The 26,781-nt window shown below is 39.3% G+C and overlaps 1 protein-coding gene across 14 annotated transcripts in view; it reads left to right on the top strand.

The window, feature by feature from the left end:
- Window positions 1-26,781, top strand: part of TNS1 (tensin 1) — a 461,144-nt gene that overhangs the window by 322,536 nt on the left and 111,827 nt on the right. For all 14 annotated transcript variants that reach the window (XM_087712547.1, XM_087712575.1, XM_087712556.1 and 11 more), the window contains 12 exons: window positions 1,122-1,171; window positions 2,348-2,519; window positions 3,104-3,154; window positions 7,523-7,645; window positions 14,631-14,695; window positions 15,602-15,685; window positions 17,316-17,428; window positions 18,494-18,554; window positions 19,843-19,918; window positions 20,218-20,347; window positions 23,066-23,131; window positions 23,726-23,842. In XM_087712547.1, the coding sequence (XP_087568673.1) occupies window positions 1,122-1,171; window positions 2,348-2,519; window positions 3,104-3,154; window positions 7,523-7,645; window positions 14,631-14,695; window positions 15,602-15,685; window positions 17,316-17,428; window positions 18,494-18,554; window positions 19,843-19,918; window positions 20,218-20,347; window positions 23,066-23,131; window positions 23,726-23,842 (1,108 nt within the window). The remainder of the gene's footprint in view (window positions 1-1,121; window positions 1,172-2,347; window positions 2,520-3,103; window positions 3,155-7,522; window positions 7,646-14,630; window positions 14,696-15,601; window positions 15,686-17,315; window positions 17,429-18,493; window positions 18,555-19,842; window positions 19,919-20,217; window positions 20,348-23,065; window positions 23,132-23,725; window positions 23,843-26,781) is intronic.

Below are 26,781 nucleotides of genomic sequence, written 5' to 3'. Positions count from 1 at the left end.
GTATTTCTTTAATTCGAACCCCCACTTAGTCTTCCTGCTGGGGTTATGAAGTCACTGAATAAAATAAGCACACAAGGAATTTGGGGAGTGGGGGGAAGAATGGGAACAATGTATAAATAGACACCTCCTGCTCCAGCAATGTAGACATTTCCTCCTGATATTTTGTTCTGGGAAAGTTTTGGATAAGGCAAAGCAGAGTACAGTTCTAGGGACATGAAGAGATCTTGTTATGTATTATAATACATTCTACTGGTGCTTAGTAAGATCATGTTTCTCCAGGAGAGATCTAAAGGATTCTGTGAAATTGCCTTCTCTGAATCTGCAGTACTTGCTGGTTTATTCTAGAATTAAATCTAGAAGCCAGATTTCATTCAATCCTCCTCCCCCGCTTCTAATCTCTAAATGCTACCGGAGGTTGAATTCTTCAGAGGAACACTAACTGTAAAGGTCTGCTTTGTTCCGTGTAGTTTAAGATTGCAACTTATAAAGTTTCCAAGTCTTTTTAAAAACTGGATTTATCTCCATTCCTTGTTCACAAATGTTGCTAAGAGATTATGCTACTATCAGATAGCATAGTTTTCTTTTTCATGCCTACATATTCCCTCCACTTTTCTAGGGACACTGTCAGAAAAGATCTGTAATTAAGTGTAAGCATCTTACTGAAACACCCCTCCCCCCAATATATTTAATATCTTCTACTCGAATTTTGATACAGATGGGAACATCAAATTGGGACTTGCTCTGGATTTTATTTTCTCCACTTCTCTGATTTTTCTCCTGTGTTATCTTTAATGAGTATCTTCAATATGTTATGAAATGCAACACTATGCAATTGTGTAACTGCAGAGAAATGAGAAAACAGCACTTTAAAAATAAATTCTCCAACCAGGGAATATGGGATGTTTTTCAAAGTGGGAGATTTATAGTACTTTTTATGATCCACCACAAATTCACAACCCCTCCTATCCCAACACACATCAGATGTTATCTTTGCTATTCATATGGGGTTTTGAAAATCAGCAGAGGCTCGGTTTCTTCAGTTTTTCTGCTAATTGTGTCAATCTGTGATGGACAAATATGACATTTTCCTCTTTATCTCCCTCTCAATTTTTCTACCTTAGGTATTTTCAAGATCCCCTCAAATTATGCAGGCACAACGTAAACCTTCAAGGTAAACCTCAAGAGTTGACAAGATTTTTGTACAAAGTATCTTATCTATGGAGCTCCAACCACTGTGATATTAGTACCATTTATGTTTCAACCTTGTTGTAAATTGATATGGAAAACAAAAGAAAGAGAGACCAGATTAGACTGTGAAGCTGCACTCAATGGTCAACCAATGTCTTCAGGAAACCCACAGGAGGACATGAACATTATAGCATCAACAGTTCTAATTCCAGAAATTACTATTCTGTACTATTCACTACTTTCAACTCTGGAGGAACATGATGTGTTGTAGAACCCAAAAGTTTTGTCTTCCATGAATTTTATACTTACACAGAACCATTAGTATAGATCTGTGTTTCTCAACCTCAGCAACTTTGAGATGTGTGGCCTTCACCTCCCACAATTGTTGAATGAATAATTCTGGTTGGGGGATCTTGGGAGCTGAAATCCACATCTTAAACTAGCTGAGGTTCAGGAACATGGATGTAGATGTTATTCTACTTCATAGAGAGTCTCTAATTCAGCAACATTTGTCTCACAATAGTTTTATAAGTGCTAGTAGACTATTCGTTGCGTTTACTGAACATTTAGTTCTTTCCTACCCATTTGTACAAATTGCTTAATTTTGATGTATTCATGTTAGATTTGTATTCTGATCTACCATCAGGAATTCAAGGCAATATACTCTGCACACCCTCCTCATTTTTCCTTGTCGCCTTCTCCTCATCCTATAATGCCTTAGGACTTCTTGAAATGATTATCTGGAGATGAATTTTCCCTTCTGCAGTGATCTCTGGGAATCCCTTGGTTTCATATCCTATTTAATCCCAGCCATACTTCTTTATGGAAAAGTGATCTATATTTACCAGCATTTTAATTAAAAAAGGAAGCTACAAATACCATCTTGCAGAAAAGTGTAATTTTGAAAGGAGTATGCTGTTTCCCCAATTCAGATTCAAAAACGTACATACAAGGAAATTTAATTAAACGTTTTCGTGGAAAAAAAATGTTGAGAACAGAATCTGAGAAGCCAACTTGTTAACACTCCAAGAACACACTTTAGAATTGACAACACAATAAAGTAAAAAAGTGCTTGCTGATGTGTACAAAGGCAGATCCTTCACAACTTAACATCTTATATCTCAACTGTTGATTATTGAGTTGTTTTTCTTTGGCCTAGGAACTTGAGCCTAAACCAGGCCATGGAAGACACTTGTGAACTAGACCTGGTATATGTCACAGAACGGATAATTGCTGTCAACTTTGCAAGTTTGTCAGAAGAACAAACCTTTTGCAGCAACCTGAAGGAGGTGGCTCAAATGCTTAAATCCAAGCATGGGGACAGTTACTTGGTAAGAACTTTGGAAGGCTGTGACTCAATTTCATAACTTGCTTTAAAAAACTTTCCAAGAAGGGAATGTTTTCTGGAATTCTGTCTTGGTGGTTTACTCCAAAAAGAGTTGTAATATCTTATGGATACTGACCTGAATTTTTTTCCAGAACTTATTTTTTTTCTAATTATCCTTATTGCATGAATTGTTATTTTGTGATATGGCATCCCTTTGCCAATTCATCCATTCACCTTTATTATCAATTCTGAAAAGTATGTTTTATTATGAAGTAACTCTTAACAGGGCCAAGATCCTAAAAACAAAACAAAACAAAAACATTGTCTGTCATAGTTTCTTTTCAGTTTTCATTTCAATGAGCTGCATGCAATATAATTAGACTGCTTGGTGATGTCAGTAATGAAAAACTTAAAAATCCATATTTGAAGTTTTTGAAAATTTGGAAAGACAAAATTTTGTGTGTAGGTATTTCACTGACCTGAAACGATGTATTTTTGTTGTCTGGGTGTTTTCCACCATTCTGTACAAAGCCCAAGGTAAAGCACACAAGCTAAATCTTCTAATCTTGTATATTTCTCTTCTCTCAGCTTCTTAATCTGTCAGAGAGGAGGCATGACATCAGCAAACTGCATTCCAAGGTATGGTGGACTGTCATTAAGCAAATAATATTTCCAGTAGAGTGGTTAGATGAGAAAGGGAACTGGTCCAGGACAGGGGTGTCAAACCTGCAGCCCGTGGGCCAGATGTGTCACGTGCTGGTCACACTCACCCTGTTTTAGCGAAGGGATAAAAGTCACAATACGTCACGTGAAGGCAACATGACACCCCTGGTCCAGGACAAAAACCCATTTATAACTTTTTCACAGCTACAAATTAGTTACCAAGTACATTACATATACTATCCTATGGATTTATTACCTTATCGTGTCCTTTGATTTTTTTCCCGCCCACAACATCTTCTTCTTTCATCCTTAGTAATTAAAGTAGTAAATAAAAATAACTGTATTCACTCATTGAATAATGAAATACATTCCGTAAACAGGTATTGTATTCCCTCAAATTTGAGGTCATCAGAACCTTGGGGTGCACCTGTGGACACCTGTAACCAGAAATACAGTATGTCTGCAGGACCTCATGATAAAACTACTTAATGTGATGTTACAAACATTTTTCAAGAGGTTGGCGGTCTTTATCTGAAATCCCATGAAACCGCAAGGAGTCAAAATGCCACAGGTCTGCTAGAGTTTGTACATTTTAAGGTGTTCTTCCTTCTCCATTAGTGACGACTCAGTGAAAATGAATTTGTGAGCATTCTGTAATTCAGGAAAAACCAGCTTTTGGAGCCTAGGTTCCAAAATCCCAAACCGTTTCTCAGAATGGAGAAATCAATGTTTGCTAGGAAACGAACATGTCTGATTCCAGTTGCTATTTTGAATAATAAAAGAAGTGGCTTCAGTTGCCAAGGAAGGCGTGGGTAGATTTATGTACATTGATTGTGCAAATTTTCCTGTATGCATCTTTTTGACAGCTAGACAGTGCACAGTATCTGCAAAAGAAAGGCTATAATTTTTTTCAGACCCTGAAATGAAGAAACAGGCTCCACTGTTTACATATGATTCATTGGACTACATTCTAAAAAGTTAATGTTAACTATGAAGCCATGATCAATTTTATTTACTGTAAACTTACAGTCTTTTAAGACTACAGCCAAGGCAGCAGCTCCACTTCTCTTGAGCTACTTTTTGCCTCCTAATTGGGTAATCATAGAGAGCTGCCTCCTCTAGGTGTATCCCATTCATTTTTAGCCATTAATTACATTGTGTAGTCTTTGTCTTTGTCATCCAAAGAGGTTGTTCTGCAAGCTACAGCCAGCACTTGCCTCTGCTCTAAATTCTGGAAATGGTCCTAGCATTGTAATCTAGGTTTGCCACTATATTTATCAGGTGATTATGGCCAGAGGTTATTCAGACTGAATTAGCAAGCTAGAGGAACAGAAAAGAGGAATGAAAGGTGAACACTATGACTGAGAGGCAGAGAGAGGAACAGGAGCCTTTTACTAAAGTGGAATGCAGCAATAATACATGGAAAAGTGAGATGAATTATATATTGCATTTCATGGCATTTACTTCCTTGATTACTCAGTTTTCGTACAATACATTTAGAGCAAGAAATTCAATTATTTATTTCAAACAACCTCATTGTTTCAATGTTAAAGAAACAAATCCCAAAGCTTATGGGATAGTAATTTGCTAAAATCTTCAGAGATGTCATGACAGAAGTTTTCATGTTCAGAGTCAATCAACACTCATCTCCCCCTCTACAGCCGAGGTGGCACAGTGGTTAGAGTACAGTACTGCAGGTTACTTCCCTTGACTGCCAGCTGCCTGCAATTTGGCAGTTCCAATCCAATTCTTCAGCTCTGAGCTGAAGAAGCTTCTTGGATGAGAAGCAAAATGTCTTCAAAGAAAAACCAGAAAGTCCAGTTGCGTCTTGAAAAAAGCAACTTTGGGTCTAAGATTAGTAATTGCTTTTCTGAGAAGGAAGTTACATTTTTACTTAGAACTAATGCCGATTCTCCTTTGCTTTCTCTACTTTTCAATCAACTAATAGAAAATAATGTGCTCCTTTGACAAAATACTGTACTGATGAAGTTACTAGATGAAGATGGAGTCCTGGTTTTGACTTAAGATATCCCCAGGTGATTAGACAAGATTGTTACCAAGGACTCACTATTGGACAAAATCTTAATATATCATTGCCATTTCCATGGACAGGAAATTTCCATTTTGAGGAAGCTGCTGTCTTGGAAATTGATGAGCTGTGAAAACACCCAGAAGGAAACTAAAAGTTCGTTTATAGCTAATTAACTCTGATCAGTTTCACTCCTGCTCCCCTTGCTTGGGTTGCTGGATGTGTGGAAGAGTTGGAAGGAAGCGAAGAGAGAAGCAAAGCTCTGCAAGCAATCAAGATTGCCTGGATCAGTTCTCAAATGTTTATTTGTAATGGAATGAGGAAATGACCTTGGAAGACCAGGGAAGGGAGGAAGAGATGCTACCTAGGGGATGATCAAATAAAAGGAGGGAAACCCAGCAATGAGTAACCAGGCAGAAGGAAAAACTTAGAAAGGAACCACCCTAACTTATCAGGTCATAAAAAGAGACAAGAAGGAGATTTATATTTTCAGACCTGCTATATTCTGTTAATGTCCTCTTGCAATAAAATACATTTAGTTTATCTGGTCATGTTTTCTGTCTGGTCTACTTAAGAGGTTGACATCAATCTTGCAAGCCTGAAAATATAAATCTCCCACCATCTTTTTTCTTTTACTGCTTGTTAAATTAGGGAAGAGCCTTTCTAAGACTTTCTCTGCCCATTACTCATTCTTGGGCTCCTATCCCTTTTATCAGATTGCTCCCCAGGCAGCATCTTTCCCTTCCTTCCATCTTCCAAGGTCATTCTCACATTCCATTATAATTTCAAACCAGGATCAAAAGGATTGGGAAACAAACAAACAAACAAAAAAAGCTTGGCAATCTCCAAACTACTGTAATCATATTCTGATGGCTTCTGGAAATTAAAGTCTCTATGACATTATGGTAGTGAACATGGTGAAACCAACAAACCATGGTTGACTTTACATTTATTATTAGCTGACCTAAAATGTTTTGGTGTGCCAACTGAAAGATAATGACCCTTCTTTTTTTTTAGCACTTCTCCAAAATTTGTGATTGAATTATCCAGTTCAAAATACCCACATTAGGGGAAAAGCCATGCAAATATGTGTTTATTGGGGAAGAACCTACAGAAACATTAATTTTCACATGAATTCTGCCATCAAAGTTTGATGAAAGAAATGAGTCAAACACGCTTTGAAAGTCTCAAAAGCAATTAAAAGTGAGCCAGTGAAATCCATCTATCCCTCTCCAATTACAACTTCACATTCTCTGGATGCCGAACATCTTTGTGGCATGCAACTCTCTATTCTTGCATAGAATCTGTTTGCAGGGATGCTCCCAGCAAGGATTAAGTGAAGAAAAATTGAGAAAGTGCCAAGGAATTAGGCAAGGCTCCACTTTTTAAAATTGTGTGTGTAATTTGAAATGAAAACGATTCTTGAGGAGAGTTCTTTTTTCAAGGAAAAAGATTCTCATTTCATATTATCCACCTGGATTATGTGCATTATTATTATTTTCTTTTTAAACTTTTTTTTGGGTGGGACAACAAATTTCTAAGATAAGGTTGATGTAGTTTTGGTCCAGCTTGATTTACAAGGGAAGGTGCCACATCTTAATTTCATTCCTGGTTAAGAAGGTGCCCCACCAATTTCTAGCAAGGATTCCTAAGAGTTGTCAGGCTGTTAATGTTTGTCACTGCATAACTTGGCTTGCCCTTTTTTGCCAACCCAGGCAAGAAATTATTCACAGTTGTGTCTTAAATGAATGAAATAGAAAATCCAAAAGATGCCTTTGTCAGCAATCATAAATAATAATAAAGAATTGGAAAATAGCTGTCTTAAAATAGAATAGAATTCTTTATTGTCCAAGTGTGTTTGGACACACAAGGAATTTGTCTTTGGTGCATATGCTCTCAGTGTACATAAAAGAAAAAATACATTCATCAAGAATCATAAGGTACAACATTTAATAATAGTCATAGGGTACAAATAAGCAATGAGGAATCAATTAATATAAATCGTAAGGATACAAGCAACAAGTTATAGTCCTGCAGTCATAAGTGGGAGAAGTTGGGCGATAGGAACGATGAGAAGACAAATAGTAATAGCAATGTAGCCTTAGTGAGTAGTTTGACAGAAGAGTGAGAGAGAATTATTTGTTTAGCAGAGTGATGGAGTAATGGTAGAACCAATCCTGCAGATGTTTTTGTTCTGGGATAACTTGTGAAAGTTGTTGTCTGATAACCAAAAGCACTTAAGATAGAAATGCTTTTATAACAGCTTTACGTCTTTCTTCTCATGTATGGAACCCCTCTTTCTCCCTGTACCACAGGTCCTGGATTTTGGGTGGCCTGACTTACACACTCCTGCCCTGGAGAAGATATGCAGTATCTGCAAGGCCATGGACACATGGCTCAATGCTGACCCACACAATGTGGTAGTGTTGCATAATAAGGTGAGAGGAAAGAAAGGGAAATCCCTGGAGGATGGTTGTAGAGAGAACTGTGGGTTGTTGTTTTTTTGCCTCTGCTTAAATATCACAATTAAGGCAAATAACATTTAGCACAGGAGTCCCCAACCTTTCCAATTCCGTGGACCAGCAGTGGCAGAACTGGTGGTGTGGTGGTGGGGAGAGTGGATGGTTTCATGCATGCACTTGCTGCTTGTGCAAATTGAGCTTCGCATGCTCACACACTTGCCCACCGCTTGTGCGGCCCAGTTCCCAATGGGCTGTAGAGACCAGTACCAAGCACGGACCAGGGATTGGTGAACCCTGATTTAGCAAACAGATTGAATGTGGCAACAGGAGCTTCTGAATAGTTTTTATTCTGATTTTGTAAAGCAAATACGTGACCAGTGTATGTGATCTCAAGGCCAGCTTTGTTTATGGCTAGGAGGACTCCCTCATTCTCCTGATTGTAACTGTCTTGCTTATGGCTAAAGAATCATCTCCTGAATTGTTATCCACGAACAGAAAGTGTATTCTTATTTTGGCAATGTTGTATCTGCTATTGCCATGCTTGTAAGCAATTTGCTATGCACACAGTTGTGTATTCCTCCCCGTCCCCGATTACTGTAAAGCAGTTTTTGCAAGCTTTGTGCTAGATATGGCCTCAGCTGGATGTTCAGCCTGTGCTTCAGATAGTGATGAAAACAGGATGTGTAATCTCAGCCCTGCTTTCTTGTGATGGGAATATTTTCAGCTTTTTCCACCAAACTTCCTGTTCTCACTGTTTAGTTTTCAGTTTTATGGTATTATTCAGCACTCTTATATAATCGTTTGTTGCTGTGCATTTGTGATTGGTCTATGCGTGCTTCTGCATTGCTGGTGCTTCCATTATTTGAAACTGTTATGCTTAAAGATGTTCTTCTTCTATATCAGACATTCCTAAATTATATCGGATTTGATGTAGTTCAAAAGTTGATTCCTCTCCCCTGGACATTATTTTAAGACTTGAAAGGCATAAAACATGAGTTTTAGCAACTGCATCAGATAAGGCTTCCCAAAATTTTTTGAAGAAAAATTGAGTATTGAAACCAGGACAACATTCAGTTAAGTCTATATGCCTAAAACTTCAAGAGAAGCTTTCTGCGGTTGTGTTAACGTAACATGTATAAGCAGTCGGTTGAAGAGCTGTCAACTCACTTTGCTTGCTTTAACCTTGGTCTGTCTGTCTGTTGGTTGACTTAGCCTGCTTGCAAACTCAGCCTATTTATTTAACTTATGGTTCAGTGTCGTGTGGTTCTATATGCAGGTCTAGGAAATAGATGGATTCACCAACCAAGGTTGTGTGAAACTTATCCTTCATTGCCAGAACTTGAAAATGAGTTTTTACTGTAACTGTGAGTTTTTACAATTTTTACAGTGGGGTGCAGTGGTTAGAATGCAGTATTGCATGCTAATTCTGCCGACTGCCAGCAGTTCGATTCTCCCCAGGCTCAAGGTTGACTCAGCCTTCCATCCTTCCGAGGTTGGTAAAATGAGGAATCAGATTGTTGGGGGCAATATGATGACTCTGTAAACCACTCAGAGAGGATTGTAAAGCACTATGAAGTGGTATATAAGTCTAAATGCTATTGCTATGGCTACTATAACTAATTTGTTCTTATTCTTTTGGAGCTGCTAGGTATTGAGGCCATAGCTTCCATTCTCTTGCTATTATGGTGTGATTTGTATTACTCCAGTGAAGCAGCATTATTTGAACTTTTTGTTTTTTCTATTTGCATTCTAAAGCACAGTTTAAGTTTCTCATAAAATAAATACATATATGTGTTATTACTTCTTTGTTAAACATATTAGCCCCTGGGTTAAATTGCAGAAAATGGAAAAAGTAGGTATGTTGTTCTCCTAGGAGAGTAACATTAAATAAGGGGATGAGATGCGAGTCGCAGAAGGGTGAAGTTTGTCAGTACATTCCATGTGTCTCAAGGGATATAGGGTAACTCCAGGTAACAGGCTTTCCTGCCCAAAATTCCATAGGTAGTGGTGCATTTGGGAAAATTTCTAAAACTGCACACTTCACCCTCTGGGGAACTGCAACACCATTGCACATCGCTTTGATTATGTGATTGTGAGTACATGGAAGACATTAAGTTTTGATGAGTTGTGGATTGGATTGGATGACCATTATGACTGTTTCTGACTTCATGGTCGGTGGTTCAATGATTTGATGTCTTTTATGCTTTGATATTGTGGTCTATTTGGGCACGAGTAAAGGAATACACAAAAGGGCTCAGTGGCTAAGACGCTGAGCTTGTCGATCAGAAGGGTTGGCAGTTTGGTGGTTTCCAATTTCTAGGCCCCCCCTCCCGTAACTGAGTGAGGTCCCGTTACTTGTTCCAGCTTCTGCCAACCTAGCAGTTTGAAATCACGTAAAAAATGCAAGTAGAAAAATAGGAACCACCTTTGGTGGGAAGGTAGCGTTCCATGTGCCTTCGGCATTTAGTCATGCCGGCCACATGACCACGGAGACGTCTTCGGACAGCGCCGGCTCTTTGGCTTTGAAACGGAGATGAGCACTGCCCCCTAGAGTGGGGAACAACTATCACATACAGTATGTGCACAGGGAACCTTTACCTTTAAAGGAATATACAGTACAGGTAGTCATTGACTTACTACCATTCATTTAGTGATTGTTTGAAGTTACAACGGCACTGCAAAGAAGTGATTTCTGACTTTTTTTCATAGTTATGACCCCATGGTCATGTGATAAAAATTTGGATATTTGGCAGCTGCATGTATTTATGATGGTTGTAGTGTCCTGGGGGTCACGTGATCAGCTTTTGCAACTTTCTAATAAGCAAAGTCAATGGGGAAGTCAGTTTCAGTTAACAACCGTATTACTAGTTTAACAACTGCAGTTATTAAACAACTTAATAACTGTGACAAGGAAGATTGAAAAATCGAGCAAAACTCACTTATCTTGCTTAGCCATAGAGATTTTTTGTCTCAATTGTAGTAGAGGACTACCTACGGATACTTTTAAATACTACAGATTTTTTTTTAAAAAACATTTTTTTACACTTCTTTATGATATGATTGATTTTTTACAGAAGGCTCTTGAAATAGAGGACCTCATGAAATTAATCTGTAGGCTGCAAGTTATATATCCCTGAAACATGTAAAGGCTGACAACAGATTCACAGCCAAATTTGTCATGATGGGGCAGCTGCTCGCATATTTGCTCTGCTCCCAAGAATAGGATCAGATAGGATCCCTGCTTTCAAAAATAGGAAACTGCAACAGAGTACTAACAATTTATCAGATACATCTTCTTGTGTTCCTTTTACCTCTGTCATTTGTGTTGAGATGAGTTAAACATGCTTAATGCAAGAGAACGTGGAAGGAAAGGAGAGCTGAATATCTCCATTAGTTCACACCAGGGTAAAAAAAAGGGAGATATTCTACTGCCAATGAGAATGGAGGAAAGAAAATAGATGTAGCTGCCCAATCGCACTCTGTTCCATATTGTTCTTGGTCCATTGTGTTTTCCAGGTAGTCCTCGACTCTCGATCACAACTGAGCCCAACATTTCCATTGCTAAACATTTGTTAAGTGAATTTTGCCCCATGTTACTACCTTTCTTGCCACAGTTCATTGGTGGGCTATGACCTGTACACCCTGCTACGGGTGTATCGGTGCCTGCCAGGAGCACCAGGTACCATTCTGGTACGGTGCTCCAGAGGGCCCACCCGCCTGCCCGCGTTCCTTACTGGTATTTGAGGTTTTTGGGGCTTCTGCGCATGCGCATGGAGCGTACGGCGCCTGCATAACACTCTGCCGAGCAGCTGGAGCGTCACAGGCGGTAAGTACGCAGGTGTGCGCTGTGCACATGTGCACACCCATTGCACACGTTCATGTGGACGCCCGGCCCCGTTACACCGTACCAATTGCACTGGGATCCGGAACCCACCAATCCCACAGCTGTTAAGCAAATCACTACAATTGTTAATTTATTAGCAGGGTTGTGCTACTTAACTTAAAGTGAAAGTGGTTCTCTCATTGACTTGGCTTATCAGAAGGTCACAAAAGGGAATCAAATGACTCTGGGACACTTCAACCATCATACATATGCTATATGTCTTAATTCTGATCATGTGACCATGGGGATGCTGCAACGGTTGTAAGTGTGCAAAACCGTCATAAGTCAATTTTTTCAGTACTGTTGTAACTCCGAATGGGCACTAAATAAGCTGTTGCAAGTCAACGATTACCTGTACTGGCTTTCTAATTTTAAAACGGCCCTTTGATGATGCCCCAATTTGTTCTTCTTCTCTGTGTTCAAGGAGTAGCAGAGGTGCACAGGTTTTCTCCAGAGTTTTTCGGAGAAGAAAACTCTGAAATAGTGAAACCTGCCCCAAAATCCAACCAGCACAGTTATTATTCAAGGGGGCAGTGCCCTCTATTGGTTAATTTGCTCCATCGGACAACGATCCAGACACATTTATGGAATTATAATATGTGTTGGTCCTTATAGCTCTCTTAATAAATTTTCCTTCCCTTTGGAAACCATTGTTCAATTATGCCTTCCTGTAAGACATTCATGGTTGCTTATGTTTGCCGACTTACTTGAGCTGTGCCTCTGTTAATCTGTCTTACTATTTGACACTAGGCCAGGTGGCATCTGTTCTCATTCAAATACATCCATGTTGTGGGGAGTTTATTCCTGGAAACTTGCCAGGAATTTAACCTTTTAAAATTTCAAAACAAATCAATGCCACCCATACCAGACTTTTCTCACCTGATGCCCTCCAGACGTGTTAGAACTGAAGCTTCCAAAATTCTTAATCAGGTGACGGATGTTAACAAGGCACCTGGGAGCTGGGATCGCAATACAGCTGGAAGATGCCAAATTGGGGAAAAAATTATGCTGCACCAGTGCATGGAGTTTATTGAGGATTTGCTTTCAATTTCTCAAAAAGTTCTGATGTATTTTATGACCAACACTAGAGCAATGTTCCCTCTAATTTTTTTTCAGTGTGAGCGGAAAAGTATAGTGTTTGAGCGGCACATTTTCATGCCTGAGCACCTGAATTTTTTTCACAGATGTCACCTAAGACAACAACAAAATCAGTGTTATTTGAAACTCAAAGTTATGTTTATTCAAAGTACACGCTTAATTAAAAGTGTTATATAATATCAGTATCACTTAACAACGGTCCTGCTTAGCAACCAAAATGTTGGCTCAGAAACTCTGGCATTGAAGCACGCAAGTCTTAAAGCTGTCAAGTTACAAGACCCTTGCACCCCTAACCCTTTAGGGAAAAAACCCCCAGGGGTCTTCAAACCTGACAGCTTTAAGCCTTGCTGACTTCAACTCCCAGAATTCCTCCTCCAGTCATGTTGCAGCAACGTCATCTGCGTGGATCTGCTCCATCTTCGGTTTTTTTCACAGGAGGTAGGGCTGCTGCTGAAGATGCCAACGAGCCCCCACCGCCACTAGAATATGCATTTGTTTAGCATGACATAGAATAGTCTTTCAACCAGAAGTATGGAATAAAAGAGAGACTGATAAATATTTAAAAAAATAAAACCAAAAAGCAGCTATTTATTTGAGTTCTAGAGAAACATTTAGTTCAGATTTAATAGTGTTTCAGAGATGTGGCTGTCAGCTATTTGTGTATGTATGTTATTATTATGGAAGGTTAGATGAGATTTCACCAACATTATTCACCCCTGATTAATGCATTCATTCTAATAATCGAGTCTGACTCTGAATTACAAATCTATGTCTGAAGAATCTGGGTTAAGTTTTGGATTGGAAATTTGGGGAACATGAAAGTTTATGCATAATTTTTGTAATTTTTTCATTGGGTCTTAATAATGATTTTATTCATTTGGGATTTTTTTCACAGGCTTAACACAGCTCTAATTTTGTCATTAGGAGCAATGTAACATTGGCCACTAATGTATTGTATACAGGTTGCCTTAGAAGGTAATATCTTTTGTATAGTAGGAACTTAAGATAGGCAGACTTCATACAGATAAACAATTGAGAAATATTGTTCTTTTTAAAAAGCAGTGTTAATTGCTGCACCTTTCTCATATTAAGTATATTAGCTCAAGTTCATGTTAGGAAAAACTTTCAGTCTTAAAGGTTTGGTGAGGAGAAATCCAAAAATTCTTTTAAAGAATTTAAATTAAATTTGAGGCTACCTCTGCTTTCGCTCTCCCTCCCTCAGTTGTGCAGCAGCGGCAGCGGCAGCTCTCAGCCTACGGCGGCAGCATCACACAGGCTGTGGAAGGAGGGGGAGGAGGAGGAGGAGGAGGAGGAGGAGGAGGAGGGAACCAAAGAGAGGCTTTTACCGGGTCTGCGCCCCACAGCCAGGACCGTCCTTGCACCTCAAGCCGTGTTTCTTCCTGCAAAGCCCTTCGGGCAACCCGAGAGTTCCGCTTGACGCCAGAAGGGCTTTGCAGGAAGAAACGCAGCTTGAGGCGCAAGGACGGTCCTGGCTGTGGGGCGCAGACTCGGCAAAAGCCTCTCTTTGGTTCCCTCCTCCTCCCGCTCCTTCCACAGCCTGCGTGACGCTGCCGCCGTAGGCTGACAGCTGCCGCTGAAACAAGTTTGGGGAGGTCCTTTGTGGGCGGCCAGTTCTAGCCACCCGCAAAGGACTTCCCCACGTTTGCTTTGAAAGAAACCTCTGCGCGGCAGTTAGAAACCTCTGCGCGGGGGTTTCTTGCCATGTGCGCGGCCGCGCACGCGCGCACCTTAGAGGGAACAGTGCACTAGAGGCATTGTATGGGGAAGCGTAATTGCAAATAGAAATTTGAGTACACATTTCTGAGTGACATTTAAAAAATCATTTAAACGCTGTTCTTCAGAAAGTGCTATCCAAATGGCATTAGTGAAGATACAAGGCCTGTAGTCTTTCCTCTTCCAGGCATGATTACTGAGGATGCTGATTTATTACTTCCTTTCTCCTTTTCTTTGCGTCTGCAGGGGAACAGAGGTCGAACAGGGGTTGTTATTGCTGCTTACATGCACTATAGCAATATTTCAGCCAGGTAAGAAAACTACATATTGGGGTGTCTATAAAGAGCTAGAAAAGCAGTGGCTTTAATTCAGACAGGGTAGTGATGTTCGAAATCTGCTTATTTAGAAACTTATGAAATCCACTTTGATAATAGAATCCCAAACTTTAGACAAAGCCTGATTTCCCTCCCAATACACACTCACAAATACACATCTTTGCCAAGCCTTCTGACATGATTACCAAACAAAATGACATTATTACATACTCTTAGCATGTTGCCTAAATTTCTTATATGGATAAGGAAATTGCATGGAGATTTTATCCACAGCCCTTTTTGCTGTTAGAAAAAGCTTCTCTATTTAGTTCATAAGGACAGGATGAGTTTTGCTAATCACAAGTACAAAGTAGAGAGACCAAGGAGGGAAAATGAAAACACGAAATACATATTTACATGTAAAATTACTGAGCTGGGGTGTATGTGTGTTATTTTTAGTATTGGACCTTATTAATGATTGAAGGATGCCGTGTTTCATTTCTACAATTAAGTAACCCATCCCCACTCCAGACTAGAAGTTAGAACTTCAAACAGGGAGCAAAATAATACACTTCTATTACAAAAGACATAGAGTCAGTATCTCATGGTCTAGAAGCAAATATAAAACACAATACTTTTCTCAAATCTGGTACTTTCTTGATGGGTGGGAGTTAACCCAACTGGAGGGCACTGGGTGGAGAAAGACTGGAAGGAGATGATTAACTGGCCCAATGTAGTTTTAAATTTAAATCAAATATTATTTTACAGATGCAATTATAGTATTTGTGATTGAACACAAACAATGGTAGATGGGTGGACCAAAGTACTGCAGAAAGAACTCCCAAGGAAACTCTTATCATCCCAGAAGTAGAACTTGTACTGACACTTCTCTTTATTCCACAGTGCAGATCAAGCTCTGGACAGGTTTGCCATGAAGAGATTTTATGAGGACAAGGTGATCCCAGCTGGGCAGCCATCTCAGAAGAGGTTAGTCTGCCTCTCCTTCTGGGTGCTTTTATGGTGCTTTCAACACATACATGTAGAGTTGTTCAGAGGACTCACTGAATCTCTCCATTCACATTAGTATTACACTTTTTCTTTGTGTACCTTAGTAGGCCTCAGTATTTTTTATTCATTGTTTGTTCAGAACCAAAATTTAACAAATCACATAGTTATTAAAATTAGACATAAAGTAGGCTTCAACACCAATCATAACTGGTAGGTAAGCTCCCTGTTGGGAGAGCCAGTACGTTCAGCGAAGCGTTGTGAGAGTTGTGTTGGAGAACACATAAAACAGCATAGAGAGACACTGCAGTTTAAATAGGCTTTTACTTTTGTGGAAATAGAGGTATCAGAGTCCATCAAACAGTCCAAGTCATACACGGATAAGTCAGTCAGTCAGTCATCAACGTCTCTCAATAAAGGGATAATCCAAATAACATAGTCCAGTAATCATATAATCAGTCCGGTACACAAAGTTTGCTAACAGTTGCAAAACTTACAATAGCTCACGGCACTTCCAGCTTCCAAAAACACTCAGATCAGATCAGCCCAGCATCTAACGAACAGAGAGCTAACAGTCATTCTGGCTCCCTCTTATGGCCGATTGAGGAAAACAGCAACCAATCACATACTTAGAGTATGACTTAAAGAAACAGGTACAACATTGTTACATGATTTATATATTGCCAACCCAACTATTAGATTATATTCCTAACAATAAACCAGTTCAGAACAATAGCTTCCAAGACATATAAGTTTCTGTTGGGTTCTGGACTTCTTCTGCAGTTAGATATGACCCGTCTGTTCATAAAATAAATTTATTTAACTAATGTAGAATCAACTGATTTTGCTTGGAGAACTTTAATATTTGCAGATATTGTAGTAATGTAGTTGCAAATGCAGATAATTATCCTCAGAACATATGCAGTGCTGAAATTCCTACTGAATTTTCTTCAGCTTCTAATGCATTTCCAGTCAATTTCACTTGGTGGTGCTGAGCCAACAAAAATCTGTGTGCAGCATTTTTGATGGGCAAAAGACATCCAAACTTGTAGCCTCTAAAGCTTCTTTGCATGACTTTCTTTTCGAAGGACATCATAAAAACTTCAATATCGGTATCTGAACTTTGAGGAAGAATCTTTCTTATGGCAGTCTTTTCAGTGGTGAAAATAATTATCATTATTATTTCTTACACTCATATATGTGTAATTGTTGAAAATAGCAACATCAAGAGAGATTGAAAGAAAGAAAAATATGAGAATGCATTTTAATTTTTCTTCACAAAATGATATGACTTGAAATAATAAAGAAATTTTAATAAATTATTTTATCAAAAGAAGCACCCTCCACAAATCCTTAAATTATTTGAGAAGGCAGTCTCTCTCTCTCTCTCTCTCTCTCTCTCTCTCTCTCTCTCTCTCTCTCTCTCTCTCTCTCTCATCTCTCTCTTTCTCTCTCTCTCTCTCTCTCTCTAAATATTTGAAAAACTCCCACACAGAAGTTTTAGACTTGTGATGGCATAAATGTCCCCTTCAACTCTAGTGACTCATTGAAGTATAAATATTCCAAGAGACTCTTTCTAAATACCCTGCTACTATTTTGGTTTCTACTCTAGATATGTCTATTACTTCAGCGGTCTGCTGTCTGGCACCATCAAAATGAACAACAAGCCCCTTTTCTTGCATCATGTCATCATGCATGGAATACCCAACTTTGAGTCCAAAGGAGGTAACTGACCTTTCCATCACACATTCAATTATAGGTTGCCACAGGGTGGAAAGATACCATATGGGTCCTTACAACTTTTATTTTTCTTCACTGACTACCTTTCTGACTAGAGGGGTTCCAAAGGAACAAGGTTGTAAACATACTGAAGTGACGGAATGGACTACACCATTTTCAAGAATCAGTGGGAGAAAGCTGTTCTTGAATTATCATGTATGGTACAGTCTCTATAGAAATAGAAAGCCAGATGGGAAATGGGATTTCTCCTACGGATGTTCTAGGGTTGTGTTTAAAAGGATTTCGTCTTTCCTGGAAGCAACACTCCACATTTGTAGCTGAAAATGGTGAAGCTTCTTCTACTGTTTCTGCTTCCTATTCCTATTCCACAGACTGCCTTCAGTCTTTGTTGCTACAAAGACATACAGCTTAGCTGTATGAATAAATAAATCCAAGAAGGGATGAACAGAAAGATGTAAAATCTGGTTTATTGTCTGTGTTAAAAGACACAACGATTACAATTTACTCAATGCAGTTATAGAATGATTTGTATCCTAATGAGTAGGATAAGCTTTCAGCAGTCTAAAAAGTACATGGTTAGATTCATCAAAATATCTGTCTCTTTGTAACTTGATTGTGGCTGGTCTGGATGTTGGGCATATAATTCACAAACCGAAAGCTATCTTAGTTTATTTAATTTTCTATTTCCTGAGTTTTGGCACTTAACAGAGTCTTATATCAGACTTGAGCAGAGAAAGCATTAAGCCAATGTTAGTCGCTCAAAGCAATTTGAAGATGTGTGAACTTCAACTCCCAGAATTTGCACAGCCAGCATGTGTCTAAACACTGTAGTTAAACTGTGTCTCAAAATAAAGTATAAACCTACTGTTTGACCACGCTTTACTGCTTCTCACAACTTCTAGCACTGACACAAACCAAGTGTTGTTTGTTACAAGGAGGGTATTGTCATTCTCCTCCAGTGAGACTGTTTGCTTTGGTCCCTTCATGTTGCATTCTCTGTAACTAATTTGTAACGAAGGTCCCTTTTTCTCTGTCTGTTTTGTTTCTTAGGCTGCCGGCCATTCCTCAAGATATATCAGGCAATGCAACCGGTCTACACATCAGGAATCTAGTAAATGGAGTTGCCATTATTATTTTGATTTCCAGCACTCAGATTTCTTCTTGGTCCTGATGCAAAGCAGAGTAGAACTTTCTATGAGCTTTGCAGTAGAGTTGGTATCCTGCAGACCTGGTTCCATGTGTTATTCTGAGTTTTGATCTAGAATATGTGGCTGGCACAGAGACCCATGCTGTTCCTGGGGCTGCATTTATTTGTTTATTTATTTATTTATTACAACTGAAGCATGTAAAGACTCTCAGGAGACTTAGCAGCTCTATATCATTCTTTCCCACTCTTCTCTTCATAGCTTTCAGCTTAATTTTATTTATGCTATTTTACACTTATATATTGGCTCGGTTATCCAGAGAGAAATAACTTCACTGATTAAAGTTTATTTTCCTCTTCTATCAACTTGAATTTAAATCAACCGTTTATTAATCAGTTCGATGTATACATGCAATCAATCTCCATGAAACCTTTTTTGAAGAAAAAATATATGAAACACGGCAACATCTTCATTGCTTTCCCTTCCATTCAAATCAGCAAATGGTACCATTAAATCATAATGCCATCAATCACAATTTACCTTGGCTGATATTGATCAACTAAAATTGAATTTATTCAATGAATTTGCTCAGTGAAGCTCTGGGACAATGAAAGAACAGCAGGATATTGGATGAAATGAAAATTTTGGCAAACCTTTGTCCACGTATATATAAGAACTTCTTGCTTTTGAGGTATTCATGTGTATAACAGAAAGCTTAGAAGTGGAAATGCTGACTAGGTCCAGATATACTAGCTGCTCACTGTAAATTCTGGAGCAGATTGCATGAAGGATAGATACAACAAAATTTGATAAGGTCATTCCCGGAAAGTCATCATTTTTGTGGATCATTACCTTTTTGCTACAGGTAAACTACTGGATCAGTTTCTAATGCTGATCACAGCAGATCTAAGCAGTGTTTCAGGATCAGTAAAAATGATTTAGCAATTGTAGCACAAAGCAAAAATAGACACACTAAAATAATAGAGTGGTTTCTTCTTTTAAGAAAATAAATTATCAAGAAGTTCAAGAGGTTATGCAAAGCAGTTGTTTCTCTCATATATTCCCCCAAACAACCCCGTGAGGTAAATTGGGCTGAGGAAGAGTGATGGGCCAGTAACTTGAAACCTGGGTTTTCCTGGTCTTGGTCTGACATTTTATGACACCGCCTTGACTGATGCCTGGACATGGAAGATGAAATGAATCTTAGCTATCGAGTTGCTTGGATTGTCCTCCACATTTTGTTTCTTTTTACAGCAATGTGCAGGGGGACAGCCAGACAAGCATCTGTATCACCATAGAACCAGGACTCCTCTTAAAGGGAGATATTTTGGTAAGAGTCAAAACTTGCACGCTTTTATTTTTATCACTGTGGGCTTTTATATTGTAAAAGTTGGCACCCCATTTAAAGACTCCAGAATAGGAGGCTTAAGAATGTCGCAACCTGTAGTCTGCATTCCTATGTACTTAAGCAGAGTTCACTGTCTTTGTGGGGAAATGCAGAGAAAGGATATCTTTGCAGCACCAAGTATAGAATTCCTGCAAGTGGCTAGAATCATTCCTATTCTCAGGTAGGTTCCCAGGCGATGGCATGTTTCATTTTGTCTCCTTTATGCCCTCTTTCACTGGCAGCTGAAATGCTATCACAAGGAATTCCGTAGCCCGACTCGGGATGTAATCTTTCGGGTGCAGTTCCATACCTGTGCCATTCATGATTTGGCTATTGTCTTCAATAAAGAGGACCTGGACGATGCCTTTAAAGGTAAAGACAATGTTGTTCAAGGAAAGAGAGTGAGTGGGTGACACATAGTACTAAAATGCATGACATTGAGGAGGCCTTTGTAACCAAGTTGTGGCTTTTCTAGAATGGTCCACTCTATAGTACCAGGGTGAATGCTTGGGAGGCAAAATCAATATTTTTAGTATATCTTCAATTTAGAAGGCATTTCACTTTATTTAGCGAGCACTTGTGAGACGTTCAGATAAGAAATTATATGTACTGTAATTGTAACTATTACATGGCAGTCCATTGTTTTATATTATCACCCTCAGATACTCTATGTAGTTTTGGATTATGTTAAGTTAGATCATATCTGAAATGTACCAAAGTTGGTATTTAGGCCTATGATTCCCCCCCACCCCCCACACACTCTTTATTTTACCATCTTTATCTTCTTTTTGTTTGCTGAATGAGATTCTAGTTGGTCATTTTTGTATTGTATGTACAGGAGTCTGCAAAAGCAGTCTAGGAGATTTTTAATTTTTTTCCCCCTCAGGTTTTTATGGAGCACTGAAATATCAGACAGCAGATCCTACTCTAATTGTTCTGCCAGTAGTAGACAAAAATCAGTGCTTGAGGAAAATAATGATCGTATGGCCATGCGCCATTCCAGGGCCAATGCTATCCAAAAGGAAATTCTTCTTTGGATAGCACAGTAGGCCCCTGTGCTTTGTTAACAGTCCCTGTGTATGCTTGAAGAGGATAAGTTCCCCAAATGAATTTATTTTTCATTTTGCACATGAAGCAAGATAAATATAATATAATGTAATGTAATGTAATGTAATGTAATATAATAATATAATATAATATAATATAATATAATATAATATAATATAATATAATATAATATAATATAATATAATATAATATAATATAATATAATATAATATAATATAATATAATATAATATAATATAATATAATAATATAATAATATAATATAATATAATATAATATAATATAATATAATATAATATAATATAATATAATATAATATAATATAATATAATATAATATAATATAATATAATAATATAATATAATATAATATAATATAATATAATATAATATAATATAATATAATATAATATAATATAATATAATATAATATAATATAATATAATATAATATAATATAATATAATATAATATAATATAATATAATATAATATAATATAATATAATATAATATAATATAATATAATATAATATAATATAATATAATATAATATAATATAATATAATATAATATAATAATTCTTTATTGGCCAAGTATGATTGGACACACAAGGAATTTGTCTTTGGTACATATGCTGTCAGTGTACATAAGGAGAATAAAATACATTCATCAAGAATAAAAAGATACAACACTTAGTGATAGTCAAGGTTACTAATAAGCTATCAAATCATACTAGGAAACAAATAAAAACAATATAAATTGAAAGATACAAGCAACATGGTTACAGTCATAAGTGGGGAGAGATAGATACTAGGAAGGAAGAGAAGAATAATAGTAATACTGTCTTAGTAAATTATTGACAGTGTTGTGGGAATTCATTGATAAGCGGGGTGATGGCATTCAGGAAAAAACCTGATCTTGTATCTAGTTGTTCTGGTGTGCAATGTCCTATAGCATCATTTTGAGGGTAGACATTGAAACACTTTATGTCCAGGATGTGAGGGGTCTGTAGCTATTTTCACAGCCCTCTTTTTGACTCATGCAGTATACAGGTCCCCAATGGAAGGCAGATTGGTAGCAATTGTTTTTTCTGCAGTTCTAATTATCCCTTGAAGGGTTAGTGTTAGGGTTAAATGGGTCCCTTTGGGAATAGGGCGGCATACAAGTTTAATAAAACTGAACTGAACTAAATGGGTGTTGCCTCCTGTCAGAAACATAGAAAAAGGGCAGAGACCAAGTCCAGGTGCAAAAAAACATTTTAGAATTGGAATTGGATTGGCTCAACTGATGCTGACTGAGGATGAGCCATCGTGTAATGGAGTATAGAGACAGACAAAACACTGAAGTTCTGAAATCCTCAACAAAGAAATAGCCAAAGAGAGGCCTATAATCTTTTTGGTATGAGAACCCTAAAATCAATTTTCAGGAAATGGAGAATCTTCTGTTCTGCAATACTTCTTATGAATTGCAACAAGCCCTGCAGACTAGGCATTACCACTATACTATTACCAGCCTGAGTATATTTATAAACTGACATTTAGAAGTGTGGACGAAAGCATTTGTCTTGCTTCATGCACAAAACAAATGCATGGTGGTTTGGAAGTTTGGAGACATTGGTTTGGGCAAGTCATGACTCAGCCAAATGGAAACTTGGAGCATTTTGGTGTTCTGGATTTTGGATGAAAAAATATATATCTAGAGGAGCGGTATGGATGATTCAGGGCAAAACTGATGTATTCTTCTCCACATGCTCTGTGTGCCAACCCACCAGCTAATCTGCTCAGAGCCTTACCTTCCTACCACTGTAATTGAATTCAGGCTTGGAATCACCAGCTGATCAAACTTCACCTGGTCTTCCCAGTATCTTCTTTCTTATCTCTGCTTAGACACTGATTGTATCACCAACAATGGTCTTGTATGTTTCATTCTATGCACAGGCCACTCTATAATGCCTCATCTGTTCAAAGAACATACCTACTGAATACCATTTTGTCTTTTCTTTTTTTTAAAAAAAAACAAATCAGATGAGCGATTTCCTGAGTATGGGAAGGTGGAATTTGTATTCTCCTATGGTCCCGAGAAGATTCAAGGTATTTACTTTTTTGTAATACTCAACAATTTGCTTTCTTTTCCCCCCTCTCCATTTATAGGTCTCAGAAATTCTACATTTGTTTTGTTAAACTTGCTGCCAGGATAGGTGGCCTGATATAATTATTTTTGCCCTGTATCAGTACTGAAAGATTCAAAATCCACAGGAGAGTCAATATTAGCAGATAATTGCTGAGTTACCAGGGACAGCAAGTCCTCACAAACGGATGGCCATTTCCCTTTGCCCAGTGAACTAAAATTCAGTTCATTACATTCCTAAATAACTACTGTTCTTACAGTAAACAGAGGAGTTCCTTTGTGTGTAATTGTTCCCTGGTCTATATACTACTTACTCCTTTGGCGGGTTCTTTGGCTATTGCCTCGATTCTAGATATGGTTCCTCCTTGCTTCAATACCTTAACTGGTTAATCTAGCTTCATGTCTTAACTTTTTCATACTGAGTTGTATAGATTAGACCCTCTATGCTTTTATCTTATTTCTTCTGATTTCTCTGCTTTATAATGTTATTCCTTTTTTCCTCACTGCCCCGACACCAAGAGCTCTGATCCTGAAATTATGCTATCCTTGTTTCTCAGGCATGGAACATTTAGAGAATGGCCCAAGTGTCTCAGTAGACTACAACACATCAGATCCGCTCATCCGCAGGGATTCCTATGAAAACTTCAATATACGTCGTGAAGACAGCATGGACGGTAGGTGATGCAGGTTGCCATCGCATGTAACTTAGCTTTGGGCACAAACACCCTGGTTCACCATCTAAATAGATCCCAGCTCCATGCAAGCAAGCGTTTGTTTCTTTGCCTTTACTTATGTTGTATGATAGCAGATGTTCTGGGTTTTCTCAATTGCACAAGGTTACACCAGTTTACATTTTTTTATCCATCTGTACTTGATACAAGAGAGCTGCTTCCTCTGGATTATACAGCAAAACATGAAACACAACATGCTTCCTTGTCATAGCAGAGTCCAGTCAGTTTTTTTAATATATATTTATAACAAATTGGCTAGAATTAAGAGGTCCCTGCTCTCTTTTTCCTAAATAATATGCACAAAAGAGGCCCAAAAGGTATTTTTAGCCTCTTTATAAAATTCCTCTGAGCAGACAAAAATCAAATGGACAGAAATACACAAATGCAAATGCTAATAGCCACAACCGATGCAAGCATACTTCCTGGGAGAGCTCATTGCTTTGAGCTCTGCAGCTAGAAGAATCCTTTTGGATCTATTTCATTTACACTTTGCTTCTTCTGTAAGACTACACGGACTACACCCTCCAACATAGGGTCAATATTAACTGAGCCCATTAAGCAAAGCTCAACAGCTGCATTTTATTTGCCTTTTCCCCCCCACTTGCTAAGTCATGATTGCTCCTGCCGTTGCCTTCAATCTATAGTAGAGGCTCCAACCAGAGCCTGTCTGGGAGCCAGTGCAGGAAGAGGAATGGTGGGAACAGATGTATTTTCTGGACAGCATGAAGGTCATAGGCTTCTGCCTGGGGAACAGATGGCATGAGTCAAATGTTTATAGAGTGCCAGAGTGATGAGTACTATAGAATAAGTCACAGAAAGTAAAGCCAAGATGTCTCGTGAAGTCTGTCACCTGAGTTCTTGGAATGAGCAATGGGTGCTGGGAAAAAACAACAAGATTCCTTGTGTGCCTATGATGTAGAGAAAGTGAGTTTATGGTCCTCAAGGTGCATGGGATTTAATGGCATAGTTTCTCTCCCATATTCTTAAGCGGGGTTTAAGAAAACTGGCATTGGATAATTTCTGGATTCCGGTCACATAGCGCAAAATGGGAATGCAGGCTTGGGTGTGTAATGGATATTCAACTATGAGACTGTTGCTGCTAGTGTTGCTGCAAAAGCAGATTTCCATTGTATCCTCTTTGTCAAACAAGGTTTCAGTGTTTTCACTTGGGTAGGTGTAAACACCTGCTAAAACCAAAGGAAGATTTCACTGAAAGGGTTTTTTTAAAATATGAAATGTCCTGATGTCTAACTCAGCAGCAAAGTCACTGCAAAGTAAGAAAATTCAGCTCCTCCCCCAGTGCTCTTTGGCACTAAGAAGATTTAGCCTCTGCTTAGTTCATCCAGAGAAAATCTCATTAGTTGTTTCCTTCAGGAACAAGAAATTGTATTATTATGGTTGGTTACACAGTTAGCCAGATGTTTAGATTGGCTTTGGCATTTTTATCCAAGTCCTTCCTGAGGAACTGGGATGGGCAGATGCTGTTGATTGATGGTGTTAAAGCAATCGTTGCAGGATGTACCTTTAAGTTGTTTCAGGATGTTACCCCCGGGGATGTGGACAAGGCCATGAGAGCTGTAAGTACCTCCACCTGTGCTTTGGATCCGTGTCCCTCATGGCTGGTCAGGGACTGCAGTGAGGTGACACGAGGCTGGATCCAGGCGGTTGTGACCGCCTCCCTTCGGGAGGGGAACTTCCCCGCCGCACTGAAAGCGGCGGTGGTGAGACCCCTCCTGAAGAAACCATCCTTGGATCCGGCTGTCCTTAATAGTTATCGCCCTGTCTCCAACCTTCCCTTTCTGGGAAAGGTTGTCGAGAAGGTGGTGGCCTTTCAGCTCCAACGGTCCTTGGAGGAAGCAAACTACCTAGACCCCTTCCAGTCAGGCTTCAGACCCGGCTACAGCACAGAAACCGCTTTGGTCGCATTGATGGATGATCTCTGGAGAGCCAGAGATGAAGGACACCCCTCCATCCTGGTCCTCCTTGACCTCTCAGCGGCTTTCGATACCGTCGACCATGGTATCCTTCTGCGACGACTGCGGGAGGTGGGAGTGGGAGGCACCGTGTTACGGTGGTTCTCCTCCTACCTCTCGGACAGGTCGCAGTCGGTGTTAGTGGGGGGGCAGAGATCATCCCCTAGGCCCCTAAATTATGGGGTGCCTCAGGGGTCGGTCTTATCCCCCCTACTATTCAACATCTACATGAAACCGCTGGGAGAGATCATCCGCAGGCACGGGATCAGATACCATCAATATGCGGACGATACTCAATTGTATCTGTCCGCCCCGTGCCAACTCAATGAAGCGGTGGATGTGGTGAGCCGGGGTCTTGAGGCCGTTATGGACTGGATGAGGGTTAACAAACTTGTGCTCAACCCGGAAAAGACCGAGTGGCTGTTGTGTTTTCCTCCCAAAGATTTGACTAATATACCATCACTCAGGCTGGGGGGTCAAATTCTATACCCCTCAGAGAGGGTTCGCAACTTGGGAGTCCTCCTGGACCCGCAGCTGTCATTTGACCACCACCTAACGGCTGTGACCAGGGGGGCATTCGCCCAGGTTCGCCTGGTGCGCCAGTTGCGACCCTTCCTGAATCGGGAGGCTCTCACAACAGTCACTCGGGCCCTAGTGATCTCTAGGCTGGAATACTGCAATGTGCTCTACATGGGGCTGCCCTTGAAGAGCATCCGGCGACTTCAGCTAGTGCAGAACGCAGCCGCGCGAGTGATTGCGGGTGCTCCTCGATTCACCCGCATAACACCTATCCTCCGCGAGCTGCGCTGGCTACCTGTCGATCTCCGGATGCGCTTCAAGGTGCTACTAATCACCCATAAAGCCCTTCATGGCAGTGGATCTGGATACTTGAGAGACCGCCTTCTGCCA

The sequence above is a fragment of the Thamnophis sirtalis genome, unplaced genomic scaffold (assembly GCF_051295495.1).
Source record: "Thamnophis sirtalis isolate CommonGarterSnake01/CBP01778 unplaced genomic scaffold, rThaSir2_p1.2 scaffold_1, whole genome shotgun sequence".
Classification (NCBI taxonomy): Eukaryota; Metazoa; Chordata; class Lepidosauria; order Squamata; family Natricidae; genus Thamnophis; species Thamnophis sirtalis.
This window is presented reverse-complemented; position numbering and strand designations above follow the sequence as displayed.